General features: G+C 41.7%; 1 protein-coding gene and 1 pseudogene across 1 annotated transcript in view; one reads left to right on the forward strand and one right to left on the reverse strand.

The window, feature by feature from the left end:
- The window catches only part of RBM25 (RNA binding motif protein 25), a 68,569-nt gene that overhangs the window by 4,935 nt on the left and 41,296 nt on the right, over window positions 1–22,338 (forward strand). The window contains exons 2-5 of the mRNA XM_017882797.1: window positions 8,111–8,231; window positions 13,123–13,172; window positions 15,590–15,757; window positions 21,945–22,002. Coding sequence (XP_017738286.1) covers window positions 8,126–8,231; window positions 13,123–13,172; window positions 15,590–15,757; window positions 21,945–22,002 — 382 coding nt within the window. The 5' untranslated portion in view covers window positions 8,111–8,125. The remainder of the gene's footprint in view (window positions 1–8,110; window positions 8,232–13,122; window positions 13,173–15,589; window positions 15,758–21,944; window positions 22,003–22,338) is intronic.
- LOC108536217 (required for meiotic nuclear division protein 1 homolog pseudogene) lies at window positions 3,988–4,762 on the reverse strand (annotated as a pseudogene).

The following is a 22,338-nucleotide window of genomic DNA, read 5'->3' on the forward strand; positions in this document are numbered from 1 at the left end:
AATGATTTCAGTACCATAAGATAACTGCATTTCTCTCTCTTAAATCCCACATACTATATAATCCCTCAGCAAATCCTATTGGCTGCCTTCAAAATATATCCAAGATCCAACAACTTGATAACGTTTTTACCACTACCACCTGTTCCAGGCCACCATCTCTCCAGGCTACCATCTCTTATATGGATTATTGTGCCAGTCTCTTTCTTCTATCCTGTTCCCTTCCAGGCTTAACACAGTGGCCAGTGATAATGTTAAAATGTGACAAGTCAAAAACTCTTCAAGGCCGGGCCCCGTGGCTCAAGCCTGTAATCCCAGCACTTTGGGAGGCCGAGATGGGCGGATCACGAGGTCAGGAGATCGAGACCATCCTGGCTAACACAGTGAAACCCCGTCTCTACTAAAAATACGAAAAACTAGCCGGGTGAGGTGGGGGGCGCCTGTAGTCCAAGCTACACTGGAGGCTGAGGCAGGAGAATGGCGTAAACCCAGGAGGCGGAGCTTGCAGTGAGCTGAGATCCGGCCACTGCACTCCAGCCTGGGCGACAGAGCGAGACTCCATCTCAAAAAAAAAAAAAAAAAAACTCTTCAAATGATTTTCATGTCGTTCAGAGTTAAAACTAAAATGTTTACAGTGTGCCCTACACTCTACACGTAACACTCAGTATTTATCTCTGATTTTCTTCATTTATTCTGCTCCAGTCATACTGTTGGCCTTGCTGTTCCTCCCTCAAACACACCATTCCTGCTTCAGCCTCTTTGTATTTGTCTTTTCCTTTGCTTGGAAGTCTCTTTCCCCCAGATACGAGTAGGACTTCCTGCCTCTTGCCTCTTTTAAATCTTTGTTCTAATCTTCACCTTCTTGGTGAGGCCTAATCACTGTATTTAAAATAAACTACTCTGTAGCTCTCTTCCCTAATTTATTTTTCTGCAAAGTACATACCAACTTTCAATGTATTATGATTTATTTTGTTTATCATGTATGGGTAACAACAGATAAGCTTTGCTTATGATTATAAAAGTTAGTTCTCAGTCAGTTTCACATGGCAAAACATATAAACCTGTGTTGAAATAAGTAGTTGGTAATCTCCTTTTAGGCTGCTTAAAGGGGACATAGTATTTATCATAGATGAGAAATGTTTTCTGAATTTCCATGAGAGACTTTTTTTTTTTTTTTTTTTGGAATGGAGTCTCGCTCTGTCGCCCAGGCTGGAGTGCAGTGGTGCGGTCTTAGCTCACCGCAACCTCCGCCTCCCAGGTTTAAGCAATTCTCCTGCCTCAGCCTCCTGAGTAGCTGGGACTACAGGTGCAAGCCACCACGCCTGGCTAAATTTTGTATTTTTGGTAGAGACGGGGTTTCACCATGTTGGCCAGGCTGGCCTCGGCCTCCCAAAGTGCTGGGATTACAGGCGTGAGCCACCGCATCCCAGAGAGGCCAATTATCTTAAAGGAATATCCATTAAAATTAGCTGTTAGCTGTTAACTGGTATTTTTGCCTTCACCTTTGAAGTCTAACCTATCAACAAGCAAGTTTTGGCAGCTCCAAATAAAGAGGAATATGTTATGGAAAAATTTGAAGTGAATGGAATGAGTATATTGGCATAAACAAAAATTAAATATATTTGGTTAACTCTGTGGGATGAATTACACATTTAAAAACCATAAAATATAACTTAAAATACCAGGAATATAGAGTTTTACTTTTTTGTTTGTTTGTTTTTTTAGACGGAATCTTACTCTGTCACTCAGGCTGGAATGCAGTGCCTTTGCCTCTTGAGTAGCTGGGATTACAGGTACCCGCCACCACACCCCACTAGTTTTTGTATTTTAGTAGAGATGGGGTTTCACCATGTTGGCCGGGCTGGTCTTGAACTCCTGACCTCAAGTGATCTGTCTGCCTCGGCCTCCCAAAGTGCTGGGATTACAGGGGTGAGCCACTGCAACCGGCTAATTTTTTTTTTTTTTTTAGCTGAGACTTGGCTCTGTCGCCAAGGTGGAGTGCAGTGGCGCAGTCTTCGCTCACTGCAACCCCTGCCTCCCGGGTTCAAGTGATTCCCCTGCCTCAGGCTCCTGAGTAGATGGGACTACAGGTGCACGTTACCACGTCCGGATAATTTCTTGTGTTAGAGATGGGGTTTTGCCGTGTTGGCGAGGTTGGTCTCGATCTCCTGACCTTGTGATCTGCCTGTCTCAGCCTCCCAAAGTGCTGGGATTACAGGCATGAGCCACTGCCCCTGGCCGAGAGTTTTGCTTATTAAGCATTATTTATATCTAATACTAGTGGAGGAAAAGCGGTTCTAAAGATGAATTCATGGCCCAGTCTTGTAATCGTTGTGAGGCTAGGCACTGGGCCATTGCTAGGATATAGTATGCGGCATGAGATAGTATAATAAATTTGTTTATTGAAGTCCTCAGAGTTTGTTTACTGATTTATTCATTAATCAGTTTATTCAACAGGTATGAAAACCAACTACCCTAAGAAAGCGCTGAGATAGGCTATTATAATGTTAATAGAAGAGCTTCTGTAAGTAGGACAGTAGCCCTGTTTTAAGAAGAGGTACAACCCCCAGTTTGGTTTTGGTCAAATAGTTTTACAGAAAGTTTATTTTAAAACTCAACACATTTGCAGTCTTGCAATCTTGTGTTTTTCCTTTGTTAATATGTGCTCATAACCTACCTAATGTTTAAAAAGTTTCTAGTACCTCATTTGCCAAGTATATTAAATCCTTCTAGGGGCTGGGCGAGGTGGTTTATGCCTGTAATCTGAGCACTTTGGAAGGCTGAGGCCGATCACTTGAGGCCAGGAGTTGGAGACCAGCCTGGCCAAACATAGTGAAACCGCATCTCTACTAAAAATACAAAAATTAACTGAGTTTGGTGGCATGCACCTGGTGGTGTGCACCTGTAATCCCAGCTAGGCTGAGGCAGGAGAATCGCTTGAACCCAACAGGCGGAGGTTGCAGCGAGCCAGATGGTGCCTCTGCACTCCAGCCTGGGCGACAGAGCAAGACTCCATCTAAGAAAAAAATTCATCCTAGGAATTCTTTTATCTATGAAGTTTTCTAAGTATTTTAAGTATATTGTGTTTTCTGAAGTTCAAGTTTAGTTTTATTGAATATGATATCCCAATTTAAGTGAAAGGAATTCTGAGGAAGTAGAGCTGTGAGGATGTAGGTCATGCTTTTCTGTTTTTAAAGAAATGTCTAGTAAACAGGTAAACAGATACTGAACTTCATTAGTCATGAGGGAAATGTAAATTGCAATAAGAGTGTATTTTACTTAAAAATTATGAGAATTTTGACACTGATCTAACAATTATGAGGAAAGGGCATACCCATATTCTGGTGTGGGAATATACATTTGTATACTAGTTTTCAGGGATGCTTTTGCAGGTAAAGTTTGAATACGTAATAGTTGTTTTTTTTTTTGAGATGGAGTCCTGCTCTGTTTCGCAGGTTGGAGTGCAATGGTGCCATCTCGGCTCTCTGCAGCCTCTGCCTCCCAGGTTCAAGCGATTCTCCTGCCTCAGCCTCCCAAGTAGCTGGGACTACAGGCACCTGCCACCAAGCCCAGCTAATCAGATCCATATAGTTCTGACCTGTATTAGAGAATTACTTGTACAGATGCATACAGTTATATGTCTTTTGTCTCCAGGAATGTTCAGCATTATTTGTGAGAACTGAAAGTGGAGCCAAGCCAGCTGTTAATGTTGGTTGAATAAATATGTCCGTATTATAATAATTTACTGAATTGTTATTATTTTATTATTTTTGAGACAGTCTTCCTCTGTTGCCAGGCTGGAGTGCAGTGGCTTGATCTCAGCTCACTGCAGCCTCCACCTCCTGGGTTCAAGCGATTCTCCTGCCTTAGCCTCCCAAGTAGCTGGGACTACAGGCATGCGCCACTATGCCTGGCTAATTTTTGTATTTTTTTCATCTTTTATTGCCTATATTTTGTTTTTATATTAATTCTTAAAAATTAAGCTTTTGAATGTCATTGGATATTTATTAGGCTTCAAAGATCTTGATGGAGAAGTCTTAGTTGACTGCCAGTTTCTTAAGTTGGCCGTAAGGCTGGGGTGCAGCGCATGCTGGTTTAGCGTGAGCAGTGATCACTAAGCACATGAGCCACAGCCACCCCAGCTTTACCTCATTCACAGGCAGAACTGGAATGTTGGTCCTGGATGGCTGCTTGGCCCTGGATGCTTTTAGTGGTATCTTGATTGTGGAAAGCCTTGTTTTGGAACAAATGTTTCCATTAATACAGATGAGAAATGCCTCTTTAATATCTTTGTAAACCATTTAGAACCCAGTAGATTTGGTTTGTGAGTCACTGTCTTCTGAGTACCAAAGGATTTCATGGTTGGAAGGTGCGCCTTTTCGTCTTGGCAATGAGCAGCATTTAATGGAGACACCATGCTTTTTTTTTATTTTTTTTTTTTTTTTTTTTGGTTCGTTTACAGAATCTGAGACTTAACTCAAACCTCCAGCTGTATTATCAGGAAGGAACAAATCCAAGTTTTGACATACTGTCAGTGTGCTGCATGTTGTATTTTCAAATTCCTTAAGTGGTTTCAACATTAGATGACCAGTTCTTTGGCACTGATGTGCTTTTGACAATGTATGGTAGATCTGACCATAGCTCTGAAACGTCTGGCTGGCATTACCACATCCCAAGCTCTCTGCCTGAAGAGAAGGAAGCGCCAGGGATGCATGCTTACTCGGCTGGACTGCAGGGAAAGAGCTGCAGCACCAGCCTTTCACTACTGCAGCCACCCGCTCTCCTAATTTTTGTATTTTTAGTAGAGATGGGGTTTCACCATGTTGGCCAGAATGGTCTCAATCACTTGACCTTGTGATCCGCCCACCTCGGCCTCCCAGAGTGCTGGGATTATACGCGTGAGCCACCACGCCTGGCCAATTTACTGCATTATAAAGAGTGGAATAAGACTTTATTTTTATTTTTATTTTTTTTAGACAGAGTCTCTGTCGCCCAGGCTGGAGTGTAGTGGCATGATCTCAGCTCACTGCAAACTCCGCACCCCGGGTTCAAGTGATTCTCTTGCCTCAGCCTCCCGAGTAGCTGGGATTACAGGCATGTGCCACCACACTTGGCTAATTTTTGTATTTTTAGTAGAGATGGGGTTTCACCATGTTGGCCAGGCTGGTGTAGAACTTCTGACCTCAAGTGATCCACCTGCTTTGGCCTCCTGAAGTGTTGGGATTGCAGACGTGAACCACCGTCCCCAGCTTGGAATAAAACTTTTGTGAACTGACATGAAGAGATGGCATTTATAATGAGGGAGAAATTCTTGTAATGTGATTGGTTGTAGAAAAATAAAAATTATTAGTTTGTAGAGAGATACTAAGAAGAGCACAGCAGTAGATAACCAAACTGTTGGGATTGGGGACAAGGAAGTGGAAGACTTACACTTTTTGTGTTTTCTCTTTTTATGTTTCTGTAAAACATAAAAGACAAAATAGTAGAGAGAAGTATTTGTTTTTTTGTTTTTTTGAGATGGAGGTTCGCTCTTGTTGCCTAGGCTGGGGTGCAGTGGCGTGATCTTGGCTCACTGCAACGTCCACCTTCCTGGTTCAAGCGATTTTCCTGCCTAAGCCTCACGTGTAGCTGGGATTACAGGCATGCCCCACCATGCCCGGCTAATTTTGTATTTTTAGTGGAGATGGGGTTTCTCCACGTTGGGTAGACTGGTTCTAAACTCCCAACCTCAGGTGATCTGTCTGCGTCGGCCTCCCAAAGTGTTGGGATTACAGGTGTGAGCCACCATGCCTGGCCAACCCTGTTTCTTAAAAAAAAAAAAAAAAAAAAAGTGTGTTGCTGAAAATAAAGTTGGAGGTGAAAAAAAATTTTTTTTTTTGAGACAGGGTCTTGCTCTGTCTCTCAAGCCATCCTCCTGCATCAGCCTCCCAAGTAGTTGGGACTATAGGTACGCACTACCATGCTTGGCTGATCTGGAAATTTTTTTTAATACTGAAAATGCTAATATTTAAATATTAACATTAAATGCCAATATTTAACAAAATGACAGTTTTCTTTAACATGACAAACTAAGTGAAACAGTTAAATATGTTCTTCTTTTTTCTTTTTCTTTTTCTTCCCACCCCGAGACAGAGTCTTGCTCTGTCACCCAGGCTGGAGTGCAGTGGATTACAAGTGATTGTCTTGCCTCAGTCTCCCGAGTAGCTGGGATTACAGGCGCACACCACCATGCCCTGCCTTTTTTTTTTTTTTTTTTATTTTTNAAAAAAAAAAAAAAAAAGTGTGTTGCTGAAAATAAAGTTGGAGGTGAAAAAAAATTTTTTTTTTTGAGACAGGGTCTTGCTCTGTCTCTCAAGCCATCCTCCTGCATCAGCCTCCCAAGTAGTTGGGACTATAGGTACGCACTACCATGCTTGGCTGATCTGGAAATTTTTTTTAATACTGAAAATGCTAATATTTAAATATTAACATTAAATGCCAATATTTAACAAAATGACAGTTTTCTTTAACATGACAAACTAAGTGAAACAGTTAAATATGTTCTTCTTTTTTCTTTTCTTTTCTTCCCACCCCGAGACAGAGTCTTGCTCTGTCACCCAGGCTGGAGTGCAGTGGATTACAAGTGATTGTCTTGCCTCAGTCTCCCGAGTAGCTGGGATTACAGGCGCACACCACCATGCCCTGCCTTTTTTTTTTTTTTTGTATTTTTAGTAGAGATGGGGTTTCACCATGCTGGCGAGGCTGGTCTTGAACTCCTGACCTCAGGTGATGCATCCTCTTTGACCTCACCAAGTGCTGGGATTACAGGCCTGAGCCACTGCAACCAGCCTGTTCTTAAACTTTAAAAAATGAAATACCAGCTTCTGATTCTTCAGTTTTGATTCAAGAATGGTTACAAGGTTTACTTTTAAGTTTTTTAAAAAAACTATTGACCTTTTTTTTCCTCTTGTCAAAAATTGTATGTTCTCTTTATATTTGAATGGTTACTATATGACTGGAAGTCAGGAGTGTATTTGCCCCTACTGAGATGTATAGTTTATGAGCACATTTGCCTCTTAGGAAGTGGCCAGCATTGAAGCAACAAATACTGTATAACTTGGTACCTTTAGTTTTTAGGATTCTGATAGATACAAGAAAAATGGGCCGAGTGCGGTGGCTCAGGCCTGTAATCCCAGCATTTTGGAAGGCTGAAGCAGGCGGATCATGAGGTCAGGAGATTGAGACCATCTTGGCCAACATGGTGAAACCCTGTCTCTACTAAAAATACAAAAATTAGCCGGGCGTGGTGGTGCGCACTTGTAATCCCAGCTACTCAGGAAGCTGAGGCAGGAGAATTGCTTGAACTCGGGAGGCGGAGGTTGCAGTGACCCCAGATCGCGCCATTGCACTCCAGCCTGGCGACAGAGCAAGACTCCGTCTCAAAAAAAAAAAAAAAAAAGCTAGGCATTGGTGGCTCCCGGCACTTTGGGAGGCCGAGGAGGGCGGATCCCTTGAAGTCAAGAGATGGAGACCATCCTGGCGAACATGGTGAAACCCCGTCTTTACTGAAAATAGAAAAATTAGCTGGGTGTGGTGGTACAGTCCTGTAGTTCCAGCTACTCAGGAGGCTCAGGCAGGAAAATTGCTTGAACCTGGGAGGCAGAGGTTGCAATGAGCGGAGATTGTGCCACTGTACTCTAACCTGTCCACAGAGTGAGAGTCCGTCTCAAAAAAACAAAACAAAACAAAGAAAGAATGTATCAGAACACTTAAAAACTATTAGATACCCATCTGGATTCTCAGTTTGGTCTAAAAAGATTCGTTTATGTTTGGTATTTAATTTTTGGATATTAACTGAACCTGAAAATTTTTTTTTTCCTTTATATGTATTCCTACATGATTGTAGGAGTCTATCCTGAACTTGGATCATGTACATTTTGGAAACTTATTTTAGAAAAAATTTAAGTTGTAAGAATTCTCAATGAACAGGCAGAAAAGAGGGTCTTTGCCAACTTCTTTGGGTAAGAAAAGTTCAGAATTTTGCAGATACTCTAAAAATGAAAGTCAGCAAAGAAGGCATATAAAATTGTGAAGTTTTCAAATAAAATGATTTGTCATGTCCTTTTTTCTTTAGACTGCTGCAGTAAGAATGTCTTTCCCCCCTCATTTGAATCGCCCTCCCATGGGAATCCCAGCACTCCCACCAGGGATCCCACCCCCGCAGTTTCCAGGATTTCCTCCACCTGTACCTCCAGGTAAGTTTATTGATACTGTTTTTTGTCGTTAAACTTGTACTTTTGTCTTTGTGATATTAACTTCAGGAAAATGTTAGATATGTGACTGTTAGTGGAGATGCCGCTCAGCATCGTTTGGGAAATGTGGATGTCTCTTTTTCCTATAGCAGTAACTTTTATATCTGACTGAGGATCAAACTCATCTACAAAGTTTTTTTTTTTCCTCATCTGGAAAGTTTTTTAAAATTCTTTTTTTTTTTTTTTTTTGAGATAGAGTCTTGCTCTGTCACCCTGGCTGGATTGCAGTGGCACGATCTCAGCTCACTGCAACCTCCACCTCCTAGGCTCAAGCAGTTCTCTGCCTCAGCCTCCCGAGTAGCTGGGGTTACACATGCCTGCCACCATGCCTGGCTAAGTTTTATATTTTTAGTAGAGACAGGGTTTCGCTATGTTGGCCAGGCTGGTCTCGAACTCCTGGCCTCAAATGATCCGCCTGCCTCTGCCTCCCAAAGTGCTGGAATTACAGGTGTGAGCCACTATGTCCGGCCTAAAAATTCTATATTTAAAAAAATGGGTACTACATACACATTGTTCAAAAACAAACAAAAAAATACGGAAAGTAATACAGTGAAAATTTTCCTCATATACCCCATAACTGCTGTTGCTATCCCCTTACTAAAAAGGGAAGCAATAAGGTTATTAGTTTTTTCTTTATTTTTCCAGATACTTTATTTTATTTTATTTTATTTTGAGACGGAGTCTTCGCTCTGTCGCCCATGCTGGAGTGCAGTGGCTGGATCTCAGCTCACTGCAAGCTCCGCCTCCCGGGTTTACGCCATTCTCCTGCCTCAGCCTCCCGAGTAGCTGGGACTACAGGCACCACCACCTCTCCCGGCTAGTTTTTTGTATGTTTTAGTAGAGACGGGGTTTCAGCGTGTTAGCCAGGATGGTCTCGATCTCCTGACCTCGTGATCCACCCGTCTCGGCCTCCCAAAGTGCTGGGATTACAGGCTTGAGCCACCGCACCGGGCCTATTTTTCCAGATACTTTAAAGTGTATATTATAAGTCAATATAAGTAAAGATTTATGGAGTTTAAAAAAACATGTTCAGACCCTGCTGCAACCCCCTGAATCAAATCCTCAGAAATTGGGGCTCAGGAATCTTAATTTTTAACAAGTTCACAGGTAATTTTGGCACTTATTTAAGCACGGAGAATCCACCTTTGAGAACCATTATCCTAAAGTACATAGTTAACATTGCTTATGTTGGGTGTGGTTGTGTGTGTCTGTTGTCCTGGCTACTCAGGAGACTGAGGTGGGAGGATGGCCTGAGCCCAGGAGTTCAAGTCCGAAGAGTGAGACCTCATCTTTGAAAAAACGAGTATCTTTGCTTTATAAGAAATTTTTCTTTTGACTTAAGATCATTGCAGTTGGCTGACTCATGATGGGTTGTTAATTCATAGCATGTATGTTACGGGGGTTGTATAAACAGCACATTTGTCTTTATTTTGTGTGTGTGCACGTGTGTGTATGTGTGTGTTTTGAGGCCTCACTTTGTGTTGCCAGACTGGAGTACAGTGGCATGATCATGGCTCACTGCAGCCTTGACCTCCTGGACTCCCATCTCAGCCCTCCTGAGTAGCTGGGACCACAGGCTTGTGTCACCATATTCTGTTAATTAAAAATTTTTTTAAAAAATTTTATAAAGATGGGGGTCTCACCATCTTATCCAGGCTGGTCTTGAACTTCTGGGCTCAAGGTATACCCCCACCTCAGCCTTCCAAAGTTCTGGAATTACAGATGTGAGCCACTGCATCTGACCTTGTCTCTATTTTGGATTCAACTACTCATTGTAAAATTTTGAATTTACTACCATAGGCTCAGCTTTGGGAGCCTTCTACCCTTGGGTCTGAAAAGCCACAAGATAAATATGGGAATTTCTGTGGAATATTATTTAACATTTCAAGAATTGGGGGGAAATCATAATTTAAAAAAATCAGGCCTGGCACAGTGGCTCACACCTGTAACCTCAGCACTTTGGGAGGCCAAGGTGGGTAGATCACCTGAGGTCAGGAGGTCGAGACCAGTCTGGCCAACATGAGGAAATGCTAAAAATACAAAAAATTAGCCAGGCGTGGTGGCTCAGGCCTGTAATCCCAGCTACCCAGGAGGCTGAGGCAGGAGAATCGCTTGAATCTGGGAAGCCGAGGTTGCAGTGAGCCGAGATCATGCCACTGCACTCCATCCTGGGCAACAAGAGTGACACTTTGTCTCAAAAAGGGAAAAAAATCAGAACAACTGTTTATGCATGTGTATTACGGAACAGAATGCAGTACTTTCATAAGTTATTTTAGACATGCTTGTAGTGGAGCTGCTTTAAGCTGTGCTTCTAGATAATCATGGATATGTATTTGTTATCATCTGCTGCCAGAGGAGTAATGTGAAAGTTTATACTACTACTTTATTCCATGTAACAATTACTGATTTTAAGTAGTAACTTAGTTGTTTTATAATGGACCATAAATAGGTGAAATTCTGCTGGAAGGCTCTGGCTGGCCCTTTGGACAAAATTTTTTCCTTAAAAGAAAGAAATTTTGCTGAAAGGAAATTCTGTTGAGAAAATTGAGAGAATGTTGCAGAAAACTGAATAGTTATCAGCCATCAAACAGATTAATAGTTATAGAAGGAAAGTGTTTTGAACAACTTTCATTTGGGCATCAGTTTTCTCTTTGGTCCGTATATCCTGATTTTCTTTATACATTTATAGGCTCATAATGCAGATCTGGATTTTAATTTTTAATTTATTAATTTTTTTGAGACAGGATCTCTCTTTGTCTCCCATGCTGGGAGTACAGTGGCACAACTGTAACTTAATGCGGCCTCTATCTCCTGGGCTCAGCTGATCCTCCTGCCTCAGCCTCCTGAGTAGCTGAGACTATAGATGTGTGCCACCATGCCTGACTCAGATCCGTTTTTCGATGGGCCTTACTATAACCATGATGCAAAGCCCAAGTGTTCTAGAAGTTACAGGCTGGGCATGGTGGCTCATACCTGTAATCCCATCACTTTGGGAGGCTGAGGCAGGAGGATCTCTTGAACCCAGAAGTTCAAGATCAACCTGGACAACATAGGGAAGAAAGACCCTGTCTTGTGGGGAGGTGGGGGGTGGCAGGAAGCTTAATCACTTGTTTAGAATCAAAAAGGGTGGTTATGGAGAATCTGTGCTTTAATTTCCTTACCAGTAGATTGGGTTTATAGAAAAGATTTCAAATTTTTGAATTTTTTTTTTTTTTTTTGGCTTTTTTTGAGAGAGTCTCACTCTGTCGCTGGAGTGCAAGTGGCGCCATTACGGCTCACTGCAGCCTCCATTACGGCTCACTGCAGCCTCCGCCTCCTGGGTTCAAGTGATTCTCCTGACTCAATCTCCCTAGTAACTGGGGTTATGAGTGTATGCCACCATGCTCGGCTAATGTTTGTATTTTCTGTAGCGATGGGGTTTTGCCATGTTGGCTCAAGTGATCTGCCTGTCTTGGCCTCCCAAAGTGTTTGGATTATGGGTGTGAGCTACCATGTCCTGCCACTCTTCGCCTTTTTTTTTTTTAATAAAGAATTAGAGTTCTGCTATGTTTCCTAGGCTGGAGTGCAGTGGTTATACACAGGCACGATGACAGCACACTGCAGCCTTGAACTCCTGGGCTCAGGGATCCTTGTGCCTCAATTTCCAGAGTAGCTATAACTACAAGCATGATTTTATTTATTATTTTTTTTGGGGGGGACACAGTCTTGCACTTGTCCCCCAGGCTGGAGTGCAATGGCGTGATCTCGGCTCACTGCAACCTCTGCCTCCCAGGTTCAAGCAATTTTCCTGCCTCAGCCTCCCAAGTAGCTGGGATTACAGGCACGCACCAGTATGCCTCGCTAATTTTTGTATTTTTAGTAGAAATGGGGCTTCACCATGTTGGTCAGGCTAGTCTTAAACGCCTGACCTCAGGCGATTTACTCATCTTTGCCTCCCAAAGTGCTGGGATTACAGGCGTGAGCCACTGCGCCCAGCCCATGATTTTTGTTTTCTGTTAAAGAACCAGGAATAACAAGATTCTCCTTAGATTTCCACATAAATTCTTCATTTGATGCTTAAAATAACTTTCAAAGGATTTGTTTTTACTTTATTTATTTGAGAAAATTTTATGTTTATCGTGCGCAACGTCTTGAAATAATGTATATGTTGTGGAATGACTGAATTGAGCTAATTAACACATGGGGTATTTACATACTTATTTTTTCTGCTGTTGTGAGAACACTCTAGGTTTTAAGTGTAGATTTTCTCTTGGTTATTTTCAAGAATATAGTACACCGTTACTGACTGTATCACCATGTTGTACCACGTGTCTTACTTTTTTTTTTTGGTCTTTTTTTTTTTCCTTTTTGTGGAAAATGGGGTCTCACTATATTGCCCAGGCAGGTCTCGATCTCCTGGGCTTAATCTATCCTCCCGCTTATGCCTTCCTAAGAGTTGGAATTACAGGCGTGAGCCACCGCGCCTGGCTGTTTTTACTTTTAAAGGATTCTTTAATATTATTGTTCACCTGTAAGTCAGTCTGTATTGGTTGCTTTTGAGGATCACTGAACCATATGAACCCGAATGGATAACTATCCAGAATTTTATGCTCTTTAAGTCAAAAGCATATTGAGGTGGCCGTTTTGTTTTCAGAATAGTCTTTTTTTGTAAGTTTGTGTGGACCAACCTGATAGCACATTCCTTTTGAAAATAAGGTAGTATTTATCAGTATTTCATTTTCATTTGTCCTGTATTTCCACTTATGTTAATTATGAGTAAGGATACTTAATTGTGTGGCATGTTGTTGATAGAGAATGCAGTCATATAAAATCAGTGTGGTTTTTATTTTCTTAGGGACCCCAATGATTCCTGTACCAATGAGCATTATGGCTCCTGCTCCAACTGTAAGTATAACTCAAAGGAAGAGTCATGAGTTATGGTAGTGCTAGTGCTTTTAAGCTAAACAGTGTGATAAACTTACATTATGAGTATTTAAAAGAATAACAAGGACAGAATGAGAGCACCCCTGTATAGCATATCATTTATTTGAATAAGTATCATTTTCACTTAGGTGTGCATATATGCAGTTGCACCTGCAATGTGCTCCCTAAGTAGATAATTCTGTGATTTTCCTGTTACTCTCTAGACTCTTCATATAATTGTTATTACAGATTTAGGGCTTTGGCTCTTCATTGCTTTCTCATCTTGGTCCTGGGAGATGGGAGAAGGATGTGACATGTTTGATCTCTTAAAAGAACATAGGAATGATGCTTGTAAAAATTAAAATTTTGAAATGAAATTTGTGTGGAGTACCTTTTACACGTTTCCTCCTAGCTTCCTAATTTTTCGCCCTTTCCAGGCGATTTTTATCTTAGTTTTCTCTGTCCTCTAGTGTGGTATATTCAAGCTTTGTAAGACTTTACTAAAACCTTTCTTCTGCTGAAATGCTCTCATTCATTATTTTCTTCTTGAACCTTAATTGAATGTGGAGAACCTTAATTCTCCACATTCATCAAATCTTCTGAGCACTACAAGCATCTTTGTTAAGAATGCTGCTGTACTGTAGCACATGAATAAATAATAACTCTCTTAACTTTTATTTGGAATTCTACAAGGGAGGGTAGGTCTCTTTATTTTCAGTGTCTTTTAATATCTGGGTTTTGAAAAGGGGTGAGGAGTGTTATTCTTGGTAAAAGGGAGAGAGGAACTACGTGAGCAAATGAGAATCTGCTGTGAGGCCAACCACTAAGAAGATGTGGTTCTGCAGCCAAAGGGGAGTTCAGCTTTTCTTGCATTGGACACCAAGAGTTAGGCCATGTTTGAAAGCCTCAGGCATGTACTCTTCCTCCTTGTATTTCAGGCTAGAGAAAGCTAGAATTTAGGAGTAGAGCAGCTCTCCCATTTCACCACTGTTCATTCAGTGCCTCCTGAGGGTGCTTGCTGAATTCAGTGTCAAGTACAAAGATGTGTTTCTTCCCCGGGAAAGTTGAACGTCATGAAGGGAAAATAAGATAGCATAAATAACTGATAAAAGGCAAAATATAGGGGAGAGTGCTGTGGAGTATTTGAATATTCTGCTAGAGGATTAGCATGGATAATTGAAATTTGCTTTTATATTAGTACTGAGAGTAAAATTATGAAAACAACTTCTGGGGGCCGGGCGCGGTGGCTCAAGCCTGTAATCCCAGCACTTTGGGAGGCCAAGACGGGCGGATCACAAGGTCAGGAGATCGAGACCATCCTGGCTAACCTGGTGAAACCCCGTCTCTACTAAAAAATACAAAAAACTAGCCGGGCGAGGTGGCGGGTGCCTATAGTCCCAGCTACTCGGGAGGCTGAGGCAGGAGAATGGCATGAACCCAGGAGGCGGAGCTTGCAGTGAGCTGAGATCTGGCCACTGCACCCCAGCCTGGGCGACAGAGCGAGACTCCATCTCAAAAAAAAAAAAAAGAAAACAACTTCTGGATATATTTGATAATTTTAAATGTTCTGTCTTGTTTTGTTGGGCGGTGGGCCAGTGGGGCGGAGTTTCTCTCTTGTTGCCTAGGCTGGAGTGCGATGGTGGCATGGCTCACTACAATCTCTGCCTCCTGGGTTCAGCGATTCTCCTGCCTCAGCCTCCCGAGTAGCTGCGCTTACAGGTGTGCGCCACCACGCCCGGCTAATTTTTTGTATTTTTAGTAGAGACGGGGTTTCACCTTGTTGGTCAGACTGACCCCAGGTGATCCGTCTGCCTTGACCTCCCAAAGTTCTGGGATTATAGGCATGAGCCACTGCACTTGGTCTAAGGCATAAATTTTAAATGTTTAAGACATAGGCAAGGATCGCCTGAGACCAGGAGTTCAAGACCATCCTCACCAACATGGTGAAACCCTGTCTCTACTAAAAATACAAAAAATTATCTAGGCGTGGTGGCACACGTCTGTAATCCCAGCTACTTGGGAGGCCAAGGCATGAGAGTCCCTTGAACCCAGGAGGCGGAGGTTGCAGTGAGCTATTAGCCACTGCACTCCATCTTGGGCGATAGAGCGAGATTCCATTTCAGAAAATAAAATAAAATAAAATTATGTCTTAAACATAACAAAGTTTTCTTGGTTATTTTTCTTTTTTAAGAAGAAAGGTAATCTAGTAGTAGAGGTTTACTTGTCACAAATAAGTTTGCATTAATGAAATGTGCTATGCACTTTAGGAGTTTTAGAAGTATACAAGCATAAATAATGTGTTATATGTATTTATTTAATCCTGATGTTTTTAGCTTAATGTTAATTGGGATAGGAAATTTAATTGCTGAATCAATTTTTATTTCGTTTCTTCACCTTAGGTCTTAGTACCCACTGTGTCTATGGTTGGAAAGCATTTGGGTGCAAGAAAGGATCATCCAGGCTTAAAGGCTAAAGAAAATGATGAAAATTGTGGTCCTACTACTACTGTTTTTGTTGGCAACATTTCCGAGAAAGCCTCAGACATGCTTATAAGACAACTCTTAGCTGTAAGTTAAATTGTTTATTTTTCATTAAAAAATTTTTTATCATTCTACATTTCTAACTTAAGCAGAAAGAAGACTTTCAGTGATTGCTTTTTATTATAAAAAAATTCAATCCTGCAGCAAAGGTGAAAGTAGTGCAGTGAACACATTTGTATTCTTTTCCTAGATTCATCAGTGAACATGTTTAGATACTTTATGTACACATATGTACCACTCACACTTTTTTCTTGGATAATTTGGAAGTAAATTGTGACACGACATTTTACCTGTGAATCCTTCGTTTATCTCCTAAGAGCAAGGACATTCTGCGACAGAATCACAATGTCACTATCACATGAAATTTGGTCCGGTGCAGTGGCTTTTGCCTGTAGTTGTAATCCCAGTCCTTTGCGAGGCTGAGGCAGGAGGATCTCTTGAAGCTAGGAGTTTGAGACCAGCCTGGGCAACATACCGAGACACATCTTTACAAAAAATTAAAATATAATAGCGCCAGATGCAGTGGCTCATGCCTGTAATCCCAGCACTTCAGGAGGCTGAGGTGGGTGGATCATTTGTGGTCAGGAGTTCAAGCCCAGCCTGACCAACATGGTGAGACCCCATCTTTACAAAAAATACAAAAATTAGCCAGATGTGGTGGCATGTGCCTGTAATCCCAGCTACTTGGGTGGCTGAAGCAGGAGAATCCCTTGAACCCATGAGATGGAGGCTGCAGTGAGCTGAGGTCGCGGCACTGCACTCCACCTTGGGCGACAGAGCAAGACTCCATCTCAAAAAAATAATGATAATAATTAAAAATAAAAAGCCAGGTGTGGTGATGCACGCCTGTAGTCCTAGCTGTTCAGAATCTGAGGTGGGAGGATTGCTTGAGTCTAGGATTTCAAGGCTGCAGTAAGCTATGATCTTGTAATTGCACTCCAGTCTGAGCAAGAGAGTCTCTAAAACAAAAAAATATACAAAATTGATATAGTATTATTAACTAATGCACATGTAGTTCATATTTAATTTTCCCAGTAATGGCCATAATATTAATAGTTGTTTTATTTTTCATCCATGATCCAATGAAAGATTTTTATTTACTTTTGAGACAGATTTGCTCTGTCACACAGGCTGAATGCAGTGAGATCTCGGCTCACTGCAAACTCTGCCTCCTGTATTTAAGCGATTCTCATGCCTCGGCCTCCTGAGAAGCTGAGATTACAGTCATGTGCCATGACACCTGGCTCATTTTTGTATTTTTTGTATAGACAAGGTTTTGCCATGTTGACCAGACTTGTTTTGAACTCCTGGCCTCAAGCAAATTGCCTGCTTTGGCTTCCCAAAGTGTTGAGATTACATGCATGGGCCACCACACCTGATGTGGGTTAATATTTTGAGACTGTGTGAGTCCTTTTCCCCAGCGACCTTAAACATTGATTTTAGCATCCAATGATGATTGACTGATTCCTTTTAAAGTTTTATTCTGAGCTTGAATAGTAATAAGTTGTTTAAATTTGGTAAACTTGTTGATTCACTTTTTTAACCTTAGTTTTTAAGATTTTATCTTGATGATGGCTGGGCACGGTGGCTCATGCCTGTAATCCCAGCACTTTGGGAGGCCGAGGCGGGCGGATCATGAGGTCAGGAGATCGAGACCATCCTGGCAAACACGGTGAAACCCTGTCTCTACTAAAAATACAAAAAAAAAAATTAGCCGGATGTGGTGGCAGGTGCCTGTAGTCCCAGCTTCTTGGGAGGCTGAGGCAGGAGAATGGCGTGAACCCGGGAGGCGGCAGAGCTTGCAGTGAGCGGATCACGCCACTGCACTCCAGCCTGGGCGACAGAGCGAGACTCCGTCTCAAAAAAAAAAGATTTTATCTTGATGATAAATGTACATTGTTAAGTGAAATAATGCTGAATGATTGTGTAATAAAATAAGGCCAGGGTGCGGTGGTTCACACCTGTAATCTCAGCACTTTGGGGGGGCCAGGGCGAGTGGATCACTTGAGGTCAGGAGTTTGAGACCAGCCTGACCAACATGGTGAAACCCCATCTCTACTAAAAATACAAAAATTAGCCGGGCGTGGTTGTGGGTGCCTGCAATCCCAACTACTAGGGAGGCTGAGGCAGGAGAATCATTTGAACCTGAGAGGCGGAGGTTGCAGTGAGCTGAGATGGCGCCACTGCACTCCAGCCTGGGTGACAGAGTTAGACTTTGTCTCACACACAAAAAAAGGAGTTTAGAAGAATGACTATATTCTGCACTGAGAGGACTTGCAAATATGTCATTCTTCATCTATATCCCGGAGTCCTGTGTAGGTTCTCTGTAAGGACAGGGCCAGGGTTATCAACCTGTGGTTCAGCTCATGAGTAGTTCAGTATGAGTCCTGCAGTCTTGTCATCCTCTGGAAATATTGTTGCCTGCTCTCCTTATGCCCCTCTGAGATGCTGGGCAATTATTTTATACCATTCATGATTCTTGCCTCAACTCTTCACATTTAAGAAATTCCTGTTATTTTAGAAAATGATCTCCTGGGCACTCTCTCAGTTGTAATTAACTGGTCTGAGGATGTTTCAGGTTTCTCAGTTTCATTTTCTTCCTTTACTTCCATGGAATTTTTGGTAATTTCAGTCTGAAGCCCGACTCCGTTTTCATTCCTGCGTTTTCTCCTGGGGTTCTTTTCACTGCAGCCACAAGGCCTAATCTGGGGTCTGCAGAGAACTAGCACTAACTCTGCTCTGATGGAATTCAGGAAAGTCAGAAGGTACTGGAGGGTGGAAATGTGTTTGCTCCTGTCTGCTTCTGGAAGTCTCTGTTTTGCAATGTTATTAATAACCGCTAATGTTTTCTCCCTAGGTGTATGTGTGAAGATTCTCATCACATATTCTCATAGAAGTGCGGTTTCTGAGTCTTAGGGCATGCTTATCTGCAGCTTTACAAGATAATTCCACACCAATTTATTTATACTTACTGCAGCAGTGTTGTGTCCAAGTTTCTATTCTTATACATCTTTTTTAACAGTGGGGGTTTAGTTAGACTTTTACATTGTGTTGTGAAGTACCTTATTCCTATTTAAATATGCCTTTTTTATTGTTCTTTCTACGTAATTTTGGTATTATCTGTTGACATAGTAGCTTGAGGCCTAAACTGTTAAAGGCCTCAATCTCCCTTCCCCAGCTTCCTTATAGGTGTAAGGCAAACTTGTTATGTTAATAAGTGTTATTATGTAAATAGTTTTAGCAGAACTAGGTCATGTGCTCTGATTGCATTTTCTTTCTTTTCTTTTTTTTTTTTTTTGAGATGGAGTCTCACTGTTATGCAGGCTGGAGTGCAGTGGCGTCATCTCAGCTCACTGCAACCTTGCCATCCGGGGTTCGAGCAATTCTCCTGCCTCAGCCTCCCGAGTAGCTGGGACCACACTGGCTAATTTTTGTATTTTCGGTAGAGACAGGGTTTCGCCATGTTTGCCAGGCTGGTCTGGAACTGCTGACCTCCAGTGATCTGCCTGCCTCAGCCTTCCAAAGTGCTGGGATTACATGCGTGAGCCACTGTGCCTAGTCCATTTTCTTGTTTATTTTAATATTTTACTTTTGAGACAGAGTCTAGCTCTGTTGCCCAGACTGGAGTGCAGTGGTGCGATCTCTGCTCACTGCAACCTCCACCTCCTGGGTCAGTAATTCTTCTGCCTCAGCCTCCTGAGTAGCTGGGATTACAGGCACCTGCCACCACATCCGGCTAATTTTTGTATTTTTAGTAAAGATGGGGTTTCACCATGTTGGCCAGACTGGTCTTGAACTTTTGACCTCAAGTGATCTACCCACCTTGGCTTCCCAAAATGTTGGGGTTCTTTTCCCTTCTTTTCTAGAGCCCCTCCTGTCAGGTCCCTTTGTTCGTCTCATGTGTTCTGGTTCCTCTAAGTCTACTTTTATCCTTGGAGTTTTTCTGTCTTTTCTAGTATTCCCCTTATTGCTCTCCTGAGTTGGATGGTTTGGATCCGGTATCTTGCTTGTGCCGACACATAGTAGCTCCTGTTATACTGGGATGATACATCCTTTATACACGATGTACATGGTATATATGGGTATGTGGTTGGTAACTTTTCTGAATCTAAATCTGAAGTGCTTTTTATTTTGATTATTCATGTGGTCAGTAGTTTACCTGGATATAGAATTCTATGTTGAAGCTTATTTTCCTCACATTGAAGGTGTTGCCTTATGGTGTTATAGCATCTAATTATCATTTTCAGAAGTCCCGTATCATTCTGAATGTTCTTTGTATGTGACCTGTTTTACCTTGGAATGCCTCTCCCAGTGAGGATTTGACTGATTGGAGGTTTTAGTTCCTAATTGTGTGAAATTCTGCGAATGTTTATTTGATTTTCTTACTTTTCTTTTTTTTTTTTTTTTTTTTTTTTTTTTTTTTTTTTTTTTTTTTTTGAGACGGAGTCTCACTCTGTCACCCAGGCTGGAGTGCTGTGGCCGGATCTCAGCTCACTGCAAGCTCCGCCTCCCGGGTTTACGCCATTCTCCTGCCTCAGCCTCCCGAGTAGCTGTTTTTAGTAGAGACGAGGTTTCACCATGTTAGCCAGGATAGTCTCGATCTCCTGACCTCGTGATCCGCCTGTCTCGGCCTCCCAAAGTGCTGGGATTACAGGCTTGAGCCACCGCGCCCGGCCCACTTTTCTTATATCATTGTGTTGGTCACTTACTTGGTGGGCCATTTCGTTCTGGAGACTTTTTTCAGGAGAAATTTTGGGCTACTTGAGAATTGTTTTACTATCTTTCTTCAGGAACTCTGGATGTTGAACTTCCAGGGTTGACCTATGTGTTTTTGATTTCCTGTTTTCCATCTCTTACTCTTTTGTATGGGTTCTTGGGATTTGTCCTTAACTTTACCTTCCAGATTTCCATTGAAATATTTATTTTTAATGCCATGTTTCAAGTTTCCATTGGTTTTCTCTTGTTCTCTGAAGATTTCTCACCTACACCCTCCCTCTGTCTTTTTTTAACCGGGTGGAACCTTATTTTATTTTTCTTTTTTGAGACAGTCTGGTTCTGTTGCTCAGGCTGGAGTGCGATTGGCATGATTACAGCTCACTGCAGCCTCGATTTCCTGGGCTCAAGCCATCTATCTGCCTCATCCTCCTGAGTAGCTGGGACCACTGGTGCGTGCCACCACGCCTTCCTAATTTTTTTATTTTTGTAGAGACGGTGTCTCCCTATGTTGCCCAGGCTGGTCTTGAACTCTTGTGCTCAAGCAATCCTTCCACATCAGCCTCCCAAAGTGCTGGGATTACAGGCTTGAGCCACCGCGCCCGGCCTGTTTTTATTTTTAAAGTATAATAGTGTCCCACCTTCAGATAACCTGCCCTCCTTCACATTTTGGAATATTTCTCTTTGTTTTACAGAAAGTTGTTTTTGTTTATAGTTAAAGTCTTGTGTATTTGCATTTTCTTTTCCCAAGTTATTTTTGCATACCGTATCAAGCGTTTTCCCATGTTAAAAATCCTTGATGACTGGGCGCAGTGGCTCACACCTGTAATCCCAGCACTTTGGGAGGCTTAGGCGGGTGGATCACGAGGTGAGGAGTTTGAGACCACCTGGCTAATATGGTGAAACCCCATCTCTACTTAAAAAAAAAAAAAAAAAAAAAAAGCCAGGTGTGGTGGTGCATGCCTGTAGTCCCAGCTATTCAGAGGCTGAGGCAGAAGAATCACTTGAACCTGGGAGGTGGAGGTTTCAGTGAGCCGAGATCGTGCCACTGCACTCCAGCCTGGGAAACAGAGCGAAACTCCGTCTCAAAAGAAAAAAAATCCTTTATAAATACATACATTTTTGTTTGAAAACGTTTCTTTCTAGGTTCATAATATTTACTTAAATTTATTATAGTTTGTTTTAACCATTCTACTTTTAGGCATTTAGGTTTACATGTTTATTTCGTTAGGATAAGTAGTGATGTGAAACTTTTAATTTAATAAAAGGTAAACAATGTTCTGCACATGAAAAATCAGTAAGAATTTACATTTTTCTTTAAATGATTTGTTGTTCATTTCTTTCATGTGATAAGTTTGTGGGAATTGCAAAATTTTCACAAATGTAGTTGCTGGTTTTTTATTTTATGCTTTTAACCCTAGTAGAAATATAATTTTGCTTTTAGTTACATTAAAATTATTTTGTTAAATGGTAGCAATCTTTTGTTTTGTTTTCTTTTAAGAAATGTGGTTTGGTTTTGAGCTGGAAGAGAGTACAAGGTGCTTCCGGAAAGCTTCAAGGTATGTCATTTTTTTCCTATTTGCTGAAATCACTTTAACAAACTGTGTGCTTATGTCACTTTGCATGACTTACTCTTATTGTCTTTATTGGGGAGACTTATTTTGTTAGCACTCTTTGTGCTCTTTTTTATTGAAATAGGGTTAAAAGGCAGTTTGGGAAAATATTGGCTGAGAATTGAGATCTGAAGGAGGAAAAAGGTAACAGGAAAGGAAAAAATTAAAACTGCTCAATTTAACTGGTTTCTTGTGCTTTCAGAAGTCTCTTTTGTCTCAAGAAATGACTGCATGATCAAGATGGAACAATTAGAAGTTAGTGTTAGTAAGGGAGAAGAAGAG

The sequence above is a fragment of the Rhinopithecus bieti genome, unplaced genomic scaffold (genome assembly GCF_001698545.2).
Source record: "Rhinopithecus bieti isolate Rb0 unplaced genomic scaffold, ASM169854v2 scaffold_13259, whole genome shotgun sequence".
NCBI classification, from domain to species: domain Eukaryota; kingdom Metazoa; phylum Chordata; class Mammalia; order Primates; family Cercopithecidae; genus Rhinopithecus; species Rhinopithecus bieti.